The sequence below is a fragment of the Zalophus californianus genome, chromosome 7 (assembly GCF_009762305.2).
Source record: "Zalophus californianus isolate mZalCal1 chromosome 7, mZalCal1.pri.v2, whole genome shotgun sequence".
Taxonomy (NCBI): domain Eukaryota; kingdom Metazoa; phylum Chordata; class Mammalia; order Carnivora; family Otariidae; genus Zalophus; species Zalophus californianus.
Genome location: NC_045601.1, coordinates 112,075,031 through 112,087,615, shown reverse-complemented (window position 1 = coordinate 112,087,615; position 12,585 = coordinate 112,075,031). Strand labels below are relative to the sequence as shown.

Below are 12,585 nucleotides of genomic sequence, written 5' to 3'. Positions count from 1 at the left end.
GGTCACTGCTTACAACCCTTCAATGCCTTCCTATCTCACTTTAAATAAAAATCATACCCTTTACCAAGGCCCACAGGGCTCTGCATGTGCTGACACCCAACTACCTCCCCAAACTTCTCTCCTCCCCCTTTCCTCACACATACTACTCCGGCCACTCTGGCCTTGCTGTTCCCTAAACACAGACCAGCCTGTCCCTGACCTCTGCGTCCTTATAATTACCTTCCCCCTGCCAGAATGTTTTGTTCTCTGGGTCCACACTAGTGGCTACTCACCATTCAGATATCTGTTCTCTGACTGCCTCCCCTAAGGGAACACCCACCCCCACCCCATTCCCAGCCCTCTATTCCATCTTATTTTCTTCACTGCCCTTATCACTAGAAGATAACCCCCATGGGGGCAAAGACTCTGCCCTGTTCATCTCAGTGCCTAGAAAAGTCTCTGTTGCACAGAGGTACTCAACACCTATACAAATGCTCCAAGTAGCTTGTGGGTCCCCTTTCAAAGAAGTGAACGCTACTGACACAGGTAAGAGAGGTACCGGGCGCCGGGTGGCACAGTTGGTGAGCATCTGCCTTCAGCTTGAGTCATGGTCCTGGGTCCTGGGATCGAGTCTCACGCTGGGCTCCCTGCTCAGCGAGGAGTCTGCTTCTTTCTCTACCCCTTCCCCCCTGCTTGTGCTCTCTCTCTCTCAAATAAATATTTAAATGTAAAAAAAAGTAAAATGAAAAGAGAAGTATGAAGAGTTGATACCAGAGGCCATGTGGTAGGCTAAATTCTAACATGGCCCCATAATTTCCATCCCCTGGTGTACACATCCTGTATAATCAATCCCCTTCCCTTGAGTTTGGGCAGTACCTGTGAATATGGGATAGTTGTCCATGTCATTAGGCTACCTTATATATAGGGTGTGTGTGTGTGTGTGTGTGTGTGTGTGTGTGTGTGTGTGTGTGTGTGTGTGTGTGTGTGTGTGTGTGTGTGACACAGAGCAGACTAGAAGGATTCTAGGGTGTGTGTGTGTGTGTGTGTGTGTGTGTGTGTGTGTGTGTGTGTGACACAGAGCAGACTAGAAGGATTCTCCTGCTGGCTCTGAAGAAGTTGCCAGGTTGTGAGCAGGTCACGTGGTTAAGACCTGACAGTGACCGCCCCCAGCTTATAGCCAGCAAGAAAATGAGGACTTCAGTCACATGAGCACAAGAAATTGAGTTATGCCTACCACGATGAGCCAGGGTAGAGGACCCCGAGCCTCAGATGAGATCGTAGTCTCTGCAGACACCTTGATTTCAGCCTGGGGAGACCGTGAGCAAACAATACAGCTATACTGTGCCTGGACTTCTGACTTACAGAAACTGTGAACTAAAAAATGGCTGTTGCTTTAAGCTGGAAGTTTGTGGTACATTATTTTGCAGCAACAGAAAACTAATGCAATGGCCATCAAGCCCATCAGACCCAAAGCTTACTTTTTATAACAAATACCTTGTTAACACCTGCCCCCATACACACTGAGATTTAGAACCTACTAAGCACTTAAAAAAATACACTGGCTAAAACAGAAGGAAAAAATCAAAATCAAATAATTTATAATAAAATAATATGTATCTCAACCACATTAGAAAACAAAAATGTCCTGGGGCGCCTGGGTGGCTCAGTCAGTTAAGTTTCTGCTGTCAGCTCAGTTCATGATCCTGGGGTCCTGGGATTGAGCCCCATGTTGGGCTCCCTGCTCGGGGTTGGCGGGGGAGCTAGCTCTCTTGCTCTCTCTGCTTGTGCTCTCTCACTATCTCTCACTCTCTGTCAAAATAAATAAATAAAATCTTAAAAACAACAACAACAACAAAATGTCCCTATAAATTTTCAAGATGCATTCTGAGGGGAGATTCTATATCCACTGAAAACCTCTGCTTGCCAGGATCAGTGTATCTGGAACACATTGGCTTCAAACGGAGAATATTTACTCTCAAAATGCCTACTATTGGTTAATTTTGCTTCTTTTATATCACTGTTGTAGAGCATGTTTTTGAAAGCCACATTAGCATTATATTTCTATCCTTTTTCCAAAATGGACTTAAGAAGGTTCAAAAGCCTCATAATTCCCTTTTTTCTCCCCTCCTCCTCCTCCTCAGTTATTAAATACTCACTGAGCACATGATACTGTTACTTGAAATTAATTTTCACAATTAAATAGCCCTTTAAATCCTCTAATTCATTTCCCAACTCTCATCTTTCAGATGTGAGCAGAGAATCACCATCATCCAGTGGCTCATTATACACGCTATAAAATATTTCACCCCAGCTGTGAAGCTGGCCACAGTAAATACGTTTTGTTGCCTTAATCAAAATTTATGATAATATAATAATGTAATTTTTAAAGGCCACATGCCAAAGTACTTCCTAAATTGATAAAAATACTTAGCACTTAACCTATAACACACTTTCAAATCATCACACAATCTTGCAGGTAGCTATTTGCCCATGTGCCCAGGGCTAGTAACAATTGATGGAGAGCCTGTCACCAAGCCAATTTATTTGATTTATTTTACAGTAGCCTTCTAAGGCCACGTACATAATGGGTACTCACTTTGTGATGGGAAAATAAATTATTTAGTCTGAACAATCTGACAGTGTTACTATTAAGTTATTAATTCACTGAAAGGAGGGAAATTCCCTGAATAGCCTTTTTTTTCATGCCCAAATAGCGACACTATTAATAAATATTCAGATTCCTAGAACCCTAGAGCTGGAAAGGCCTTCAGGATCAAAACCCACAGCTTTTTATAGACGAGGAAACTGAGAAACTTCTTCAAGGTCACAGTCATCAGTGGCAGAACCTGGGATAAGATAAGGAGAGACAGGGCTAAGGATCTCAATTCCTCATTGAGAAAATGGGGATAACCTCACCCCCAATATGGTGGCTATGAGGATGCAATAAAATAATATAAAATAAAACACGTGAAGGACATAGTATAATGGTCGACAAATTTTCCTTCCCAGGGTTTCCTCCACTAATCTCTCCCATCACTTTATTATTATTATTTTATTTTATTTTATTTTTTTGCCAAACTATCATTTAGGATAAAGCACTTTGGTGATGACTTTCTGACATACATATTGCACTGACAACAAACTGGAGCAAATTATAGTCCATTGGAGAATAGAAGGAGTACTCAGAGGCTACAAAGGAAGCAGCTGACCTCAACTGTCAGGATTTGAGTCTATACTCTCCAAAAGTTTCAAGAACTTTCAAATTTTGGGGCCCAATTTTCAAATTGTTGAGCCCAAACCAGCTTCCCCAAGGTTGGGAGCATGAAGAGTTTAGAACTAGTTGTTCAACCTTGCACGTCACACATACTTTCTCATCCCTTTTCCAGTTTTTATTCAAACTCTTCATAAGATTATCCATACCCACGGCCTCCTCCTTACAACCTCCAATTCACTCCTGAATCCACGGAAGTCTATCAGCCCACCACCCCACTCTTACCATAGTCATCAATGACTTCTTCATTGGAATATCCAAGATTCGCTTTTCCATTCTTACCTTTCTGGATCTCTCTGCAGCATGTGACACTCTTGAACGTACCCTCTTGTAACTCTACCCCCTTAGCCTCTGTGACAATCTCTTCTCCTGGTCCTCCTTTTACCTCTGTGTCTCTTCTTTGACTACTGTGTCCTTAAGAGTTATATTCCCCAGGGCTTCCTTGTGAGTTTATCATTCCTTCTGGTTTCAACTACTACCTGCTAACTTCCAAATCTCTATCTCTAGGTCAGACATCTCTGAATTTCAGATTCGTATGTACAGATTCACATGCCTGCAATATGATTCCAACACATGTCTCCACTGGCCCTTCAAATCAGCATACTCAATACCAAATTAATCTTCTCTTAATGCATGTCTTCCTCCAGTGTTCTTTATCTTAATATGGGGTATACCACACAAGTAACCTATGCTAAAAACCTGTACATTTCCCTTGACTTCTTCCTTTCCCTGACCCCACCCTGTCTAATCAACTAATTAGATTTTTTTTTTAAAGATTTACTTATTTGAGAGAGAGAGAAAGAGAGACCATGTGAGGAGGGGAAGGGGCAGAGAGAGAGAACCTCAAGCAGACTCCACAGAGCATGGATCCCACCGCGGGGCTTGATCCCACAACCCTGAGATCATGTGAGCCGAAACCAAGAGTCAGATGCTTAACCAACTAAGCCACCCAGGAGCCCCAAGATCTTCTAATTTTATCTCCTAAATTTTATTACTCTAATTCATCCCTCCTATACCTGTCTAATAACTTCTGCTCTAGTTCAGGTTTCAATCATCTCTTACCTTCACTACTCTGACAGCTTCCAAACTATCTCCCCACCTCCCATTTTGTCCCCCTCAATTCCATCTCCACTCAGTTTGTACAATAACCAATCTAAAATGAAGGTATAATCAAGCTACTCCCTGGCTTAACACTTTTTAAATGATTCTCCAATTAAAAGGCTCTGCAGTCAGACTTCTACACTTTGGAATCCCCTCTCTGCACTCATTGCAAGGTCAAGACATGACCTTGAACAAGTTACTCAACTTCTCTGCATCTCCACATTTTCACTTATGAATGTCCCAGAGGATTAAATAACTATAAAACACTTAATATAGTTCCTGGCATATAGTAAGTGCTTAACAGATGGTAGTTATTAGTGATTATATTATTAATATAATTATAATGATCAGATTATGATCACTGGGATGGTATAGAAATTCACAGACAGGGCATCCATGGTCCTCTCTGAACTGACCCTTGCTTACCACTCTAGCCTCCCTTCTACCTTTCACTTTATGCTTCAGCAACACCACTTACCCTGACACACTTTGTCATTTCTCTGCCAAAACACATATTCCCTTGACCTCCTGAAGTAAGGTAAGGCCTTATCCTTTAGCCTAATGAAGTGTCACCATCACCAGGAAGCCCTTTTTGAATATCAATGCTTATTAAGATGTCTTAATTAAGATGTCTCCTCAGGAGTACGGATAGACTAAGTATTCATGGCATATAAATTCTAAGCTAATAGTCTGGATATATTGTTCTCACAGCACTTACCGCTTTATATCACAAACATCTACCTTTAACTCTCCTATTCCCACTAGATTACAAGTTCTCTGTGGGCAGGAAACATAAATTATTCTCTCTTGTATACACAGTACTTAATGTAACCCAGCAGGAGGTCAACAAAGGTCTGCGTGGATGAGAGGGAAGCTGCCTGGGAACCTCCTCTCCAATTCCAGCTGCATTAGGTCAATTCTTACCGTAAAGGTGGAACATCATACTTAAATTTAACTTACGTGAATTCAATTACTTACACAGAAGGAGTCGTCAAAATAGTGGGAGCTATCCATCACTCAACGCCTCCACTCAATGTTCCTTGCTGTACTCAAGTCTGAAACAAGGTATGAGAGATTTTGGAAGTTTCTCCATCACTGACAAATAAGTGGAGGCAGCAAAAAATTAATTGAAGGCCCAAGAGAAACAGTGACAAGGGAGAGAGAGGTGGTAGAACAGAGCTATCCTGCCTTAGGAAAATTAACCCCTCCTTTAAAAACTTTGAGAGGGTGATTTCTTCACCTCAAAATAATTTAATGGAGTTCACTGAAATAAGTAGTACACAATTCCTCAGTAGTTAACAAAGTGTACATACGTTAATGTTTGGGTAATTAAACCTTTAATGGAGGGGAGACAACAGTAGAGACAGCAAGGAAATCAATAAAAACAATGCAACTGCACCCAAGATTATTACTGACAGAATAAGAAACTAGTATCTGAGAGAACCTTATCAAACACCAAGTACATAACTGCAAAGACAGTTTCATAGTGGTGCTTTAGAGGCCTGCCAGGAAATGGTTAGTAATGGCAAGGTGTTGATAAGCCAAATTAGGGGTGTCAAACAAAACTTCTAGTAAAATTAAATTCTCATAATTCAAATTAGCTTATTTTAGGACATTCCTGTATTAAGAGAACCATGATATGGTATTCTGTAGGCATTACAGGGTCTTCTAAAGAAAATTTTCCTGCTACCTGACTTTTACATTCTGTCCTGACTTTCGAATATAAACACTAACCCACCCACTCCCACCCCAACTATGTGACTCCACTATATTCTCTTGCTAATGCCATCATCTACAGGAACAGACCACTGTGCTGGTAACTGGAGCCATGGGATTCCACTTGAGTCCCCAAGACCTCACTAGTTCCATAGCCAGCATAAAAACAAATACACTGGCAGCCAGCATGGCAAAGAGGGAGGCGTCCAGTTCTGCCTCAGCAAGCCCAGACCAGGGGCCTGTGAGAAAAAGCATGCTGTGAGGAAAGCAAGACCATGCAGTTCTTTCCCACCCTCAGGGGAACCTCATCTTAGGTATCTCTTAGTAGATTACCCAATATCCATGCTACCCTTCATCTGATATCATTCCTACTCCTCCTGCACTAGACTACAAACTCCTTGAGGGCAGGGACTAGGTCATAATGCTTGATGGAAGAACTACCAGAACTCTCACATCCATTAATCTCCTTGTCAAAGCATCATGAAGTACTGCTTCATGATAGCACAGATTTTCCTAGTCATTAAAACCGTCTAAAACTGGTATGAACTACTTTATAAAGAAACGAAATGTCCATCAAAAAGGGAGTTATTATGATGTATCTGTTAAAAGATAATTTTTAAAAAAGTAAAATCATGACACATATAAATCATGATATAGATATAAAACATATCAAAGATCTTGTTTAAATCACTAATTAATGAAGCATTCAGTAAGATATTATAAAGGGTTCAAAGAAGACATCAAAGAACGCACACATAGATGCACACACAGACGCTTGTGCTACCTGGAATGTTAACATTGCTTTACAAATAGATGCAAAACTAGCCAATATCCCCAGGGCAACATTCAACTGCATTTCACTGGACAAAATCCACTCGTGTTTCTATGAACAAGAATCATCTGCATTACTGTCAGTTTTCTACAATTTACAGTTATAAAATAGCTCAAATACAATGAAAGGCACAGATAGCCCAGAAGAGCGCACTAGATAGGACAGTCGGTGATTTTTTTTATGCCCATTTCAGTCTTCCACAGTTTTTTCCCTGACAACAGCCATAAAATGCGACACTGTAAGGGGTGCTAAAGAGAATGAGATAGCCTTTTCATATACTGATATGGAACAGCCTCCAAGACAAGATGAAGAAAAAGCAAGATGCATTAATGTGGTATGTGACCTTTGTGTTTAGGAATAAACACAAGAATGTGTCATATACATACGGAATATTTCTGAAAAGGTATACAGGAATCTTTACTACTTTTAATCACTCCTAGTAGAATAGAAGCCTCCATGAATGAGAGCAGATCTTTGCCTGTTTTGTTCACCCCTCTATCTCCAAACATTAGAACAATTCCTGGTGTTTACATGGCACTCAGTAAAAATTTGTTGAACAAATTAATATATCAGGGGTAATAGCGGCTGCTTCCAGAAGGAAGAACTGGATGTCTGTTGGGTAAGGATGAAAGGAAAACCTACTTTCTGTTGTATACCCCTTTGTATTTTTAAAATTTTATACCATGTCCATATATTACCTCCTTAAAACTGATTTTTTTTAAAAAAGATAATGAGTTGATGTTAGCTGAGCTGTTTGTTACAAAGGTTATTTCTTCATTAAGCTGCTTTCTCCATCTCTAGGACTTCAGCAAGGTACTGAAAACTATGGTATGAGTATTAGCTAGCTTGATGTAAGTGATCCTCATACTGATAATATAAAGGCTCAAAAATAAATAGAATTATTGAAATGGTTTAACCACTTTAAAAAAATCTGCTGTTATCTACTGATATTGAAGATCTGCACACCATATGACTCAGTAATACTACTCTACCATATGCTAAGGTAAGCCACGTTCACGAGCATGTACAAGAATATCCTAGCCAAAACAGAAAAGGCCCAGAAACAACCCAAACATCCATCAAAAGCAGAAAGGAAAAACTGTACAGTCCTGAAATGGAATACTATGCAGCAATGAAAATGAAAAAAATCAGCTGTATGTAACAAGATGAATAAATCTCAAAATGTAATATTAAATTAAGCATTCCCAACATAAAGAATACACACATATGATTTCATTTATGTAAAGTTCAAAAATAGGCTATGTAACCTGTAAGTGTTTAATGGGTATACTTAGGGGATAAAACATAAAAAAGAATAAGGAAGTAATATAAAAGTCAGGACAGTGTTTACTTTTAGAAGAGGGGCTGAGATTGGGAAGGGGCACCTGATGGGTGCCTAGGGACCAACAGGGTTTTATTTCTTAACCAAGTGGAAATAAACTGGATGTTACTTTAAAATAATTTATTAAGTTCAGCATTTGTGTTCCACCTACTTGTCTGTATGTGTGTTGTTGGACAACAGAAACAAAAGTTTTAAAAGATATAGACATTTTCTATGCAAGCTCGGACCCAGGCTAGGACAGCATCAGTTTTGAGTTCTAGGATCCTGTGCCAAAGACTACATGTCCTACGGGACAAAAAAGGAAAGCCGGCGGGAAACAAATGAGCTTTCCTTCCCCTTTTTTGGAGGTTCCTCGTGCCTTGGTCAGCTCAGTTCAAGTGTTCCCATTTTTCACAACTTGTTCGCTTCTTTCTTCACTTTTGGTATCTATTAATGTCTTTAAAAGCTCCTTCTATGGGGCACCTGGGTGGCTCAGTAGGTTAAGAGTCTGCCTTTGGCTCAGGTCATGATCCCAGAATCCTGGGATTGAGGCCCACATCAGGCTCCCTGCTCAGTGGAGAGTCTGTTTCTCCCTCTCCCTCTGCTCCTCCCTCCCCCACTCATGCTCTCTCTCTCAAATAAATAAGTAAAATCTTAAAAAAAAAAAAAAAGCTCCTTCTGCAATTTTGCAAACACTCTGTCCATGGTCCCCAAACTTTAGTTGTATCAGAACCACCTGGAGGGAACGGTAAAACAGATTGCCAGGTCCCATCACCAGTTTCTGATTCAGAAGCTCTAGAGTGAGGTCCTCAAATTTCCATTTTGAACAAATTACCAGCTGACTTTTATGCTGTCCTCAGACCATTGCTCTATAGTTAAGGATTCTAATGCAATAATGTAGGCAAGAAACTGAGGACTTCGATGAAGGTAAAAGCAGTAATGGAAAGGAGAGAATGGGTATGAGGGATTATAAACAAGACAGAATATCAGGGTACAAGAGAGAAGGAGTTCAGGACACTCAGGTCTTCAGCTTAGATGAATAATGTAGCATTCATCCGGACAAGGAATTGAGGGGGAAGAAAAGCAAGTTCAATCTGATAAGAAATTAATCTATGGCTTGGAGAGTGTGACTAAGGAAGCCTAAGAAAGGCACCTAACCTTAACGGGAAAGGTAGAGGGAAGCATGAATGGAATGAGGCAACAAGAGGAAAGTGCTCTAAAAGTACTAGGTAAATATAAGAAACCTCATAGAAGTAAGCAGGTGACCTTCTCACAAAGGAATTTTATGCAGTTGTAAAATAGAACAAGAAAGATCTCTAGGAACTTATGTGGAGTGGTTTCCAGGATACAATGTTAAGTGTAAAAAGTAAAATGCAGAAGAAAATCTACAGCACCTTTTGTGTAAGAAAAAAAAATGGGGGAATAAGAAAATATACATATATCTGGTCATTTGTGCAAAAAGAAGCATAGTAAGGATAGAGCAGAGAAAATGACTAGATTATAGGAGGTGGTTAGAAAGAGAGTGGAAAGGACAGAAGAAATGGGGGTGACACTTTTCTGAGGATGCCTTGTTAACTTTTTCAACCATGTTCATGTTTCACATGCTCAAAAAAGGACAGTAAATAAAATCAACAAAGATGGGGAGGCAAGAGGGTGACATAAAATACAGAGAATCAAATGAACCAAACTATTTCAAATGAATAACATAATCACACTGAAAGGGCTACATAACTATGTAACTTTTGAACAAAGTGGCTATACTATATGCCTTCAGGCTAAAGGTTAAAGGTTAAACAAATACTAAATTTTCACAAAGGCACAGGTTAGCAATTTTGAACCTACTTTCCAGGTACATTAAGTGTACAAATAAGTAAATATAAGGTCAAAAGGGGGGACCAGGTTCTCACTGTAGGAGAAGTTACAAATAAGAAAAGAGGAACGGGGGGCGCCTGGGTGGCTCAATTCAATAAACATCTGCTTTCGGCTCAGGTCATGATCTCAGGGTCCTGGGATCAAGCCCCACATTGGGCTCCCTGCTCGTCGGGGAGTCTGCTTCTCTCTCTCCCTTTCCCTCTGCTCCCCCTGCTTGTGTTCCCTCTGTCTCTCTCTCTCTCTCAAATAAAGAAATAAAACCTTTAAAAAAAAAAAAAAAAAGAAAAGAGGAACGGTTAGAAGAAACCCTGTGGTGTAGGACAGGAACTGGATGGCTCAGTGTGAACTCCTGGGGTTAATTCAGATAGAGATACACAAAACTAGATATAGAGGTATATGGGTGTAAACACACATACACACACAGCCCTGTTTGCTAAGACAGTCTAGAAGCAATGACATTCTGATACCTGTGAACACACCTAGCACTGGGATTTTGATTTCTAGATACAATTTTCCACTAAGGGTTCCCTGGAGCTGAATCCAAGGCAGAGGTAGGGAAAATACAGATGAACCTGGACCATCTTACTGTACTAGAAAATAAGGAGGTGCTCAAAAAATAATGGGGACACAGGGTGCCTGGGTGGCTCAGTTGGTTAAGCATCTGCCTTCAGCTCAGGTCATGATCCCAGGGTCCTGGGATCGAGTCCCACATCAGGCTCCCTGCTCAGGGGGGAGTCTGCTTCTCCCTCTGCCCCTCCCCCTCACTTGTGCTCTCATGCACATGCCCTCTCTTGCAAAAATAAAAACTAAAAAAGAATAACAGGGACACATCACAAAGCAGAAGCCAGCCTGAAAAAGTTTCAACTGGTTGAATATGGGGCAATTCGAGTAAAAGAAATGACAGTAAAGGGAAACGAGAGAGAGAGAGAGAGAGAGAGAGAGAGAGAGAAGGGGGGGAGGAGAGAAAGCCAAGAAACAGATTCTTAACTATTGAGAACAAACTGATGGTTACCAGAGGGAAGGGGTAAAATAGGTGATAGGGATTAAGGAGTGCATTGTCATGAGGAGAATTGTGTTATGTATGGAAGTACTGAATCACTATATTGTACTCCTGAAACTAACATAACACTGTATGTTAACTATACTTATAGAAATTTAAAAATAAATAATAAATAAAAATTATAACCCACTGAATAACACAAGAATCTGTGAATTTATAGTGATATTAACTAATGGGGGAACTCAACTAATAAATGTAGGAGGAATAATGGAATTAAGAAATATTCATTTGGCAAAACTGATTCAGGAAAGAATCAACAATGGATGCTAAAACTAGTAGGTGAAAGTTTGAGGAGTAACAGGATGTTTACAGTTTCAAAGTATTTCTCCAGAAGATACTTCTTAGTTACAAAGGAAAAATATTAACTTTACAGTGGAAAAGGCAGGCAGAATCCTTATGAACTAAATGACCAAAGGTAACATCAGCAGTAACATCAGCATCATTGGCCTCCCTGAAATGATGCACTGAGAAAAACACAACATCTGTGGTATCCTTCCCAAAAACGGATTAACGTGGGTCAAATCATGAAGGCATACCAGACAAACTTCGAATGAGAAACTAGCCTATACTCCTCAAAAAAGTCAGTGTCACAAAGTATTGAGAAACTGTTCCAGACTAAAGGAGACCAAAGGAAAACAACCGAAGGTCGTGAGTGGTTTTTGTTTTGTTTCTGTGCGTTGGGTTTTTGTTGTTGTTGCTATGAATAGTGTTCACTCATAAGCCAATTAGGACAATAACAGTACTGTATTAATACTAATTTCCCGATGATTAGAAGGTAGTTAATATGAGAATATTCTTTTTTCTTTTAAGGAAATGCACACTGAAAGACTGGGGTAAAAGGGCATCTGCCACTTGCTCTTATTATTAATTTTCATTCCAGTGTATTTAACATAGTTATAACAGTTCCAGGTATACAATTTAATGATTCAGCAGTTCCATATATTATTTAGTGCTCATCAAGGTGTGATCTTAATCCCCTTCACCTGTTTCACCCATCCCCCCCACCCACTTCCCCTCTGGTAACCATCAGTTTGTTCTCCGCAGTGAAGAGTGTTTTTTGTCTTTTTTTTCTTAAATTTCATAGGTCAGTGAAATCACATGGTATTTGTCTTCCTCTGATTGACTTATTTCATCTAGCACTGTATCTTCTACATCCATTCATGTTGGCACAAATGGCAAGATTTCATTCTTTTTATGGCTGAATAATATTCCACTAAATATATATACCACATCTTCTTTATCCATTCACCTATTGATGGACACTTGGGCTGCCTCCACAGTTGAGCTATTGTAAATAATGCTCTGCAGCTTACCCTTGAACAATGTGTGTGTGTGAGAGACAGAAAGGATAAAACAAATGTGGTAAAAGGTTAACATTTGGGGAAAGGTTATAGGAGAAATCTTTTCTGTCTAAAATTGGGTCAAAATAAAAA

The 12,585-nt window shown here is 40.0% G+C and overlaps 1 protein-coding gene across 6 annotated transcripts in view; it reads right to left on the bottom strand.

The window, feature by feature from the left end:
* Positions 1-12,585, bottom strand: part of BTBD9 (BTB domain containing 9) — a 437,181-nt gene that overhangs the window by 415,311 nt on the left and 9,285 nt on the right. For 4 of the 6 annotated variants that reach the window (XM_027601879.2, XM_035728511.1, XM_027601883.2 and 1 more), the window contains exon 2: positions 5,330-5,406. The exons of the other annotated variants lie outside the window; for them this stretch is intronic. In XM_027601879.2, coding sequence (XP_027457680.1) covers positions 5,330-5,365 — 36 coding nt within the window. In that variant the 5' untranslated portion in view covers positions 5,366-5,406. The remainder of the gene's footprint in view (positions 1-5,329; positions 5,407-12,585) is intronic. 6 annotated transcript variants of the gene reach the window in all.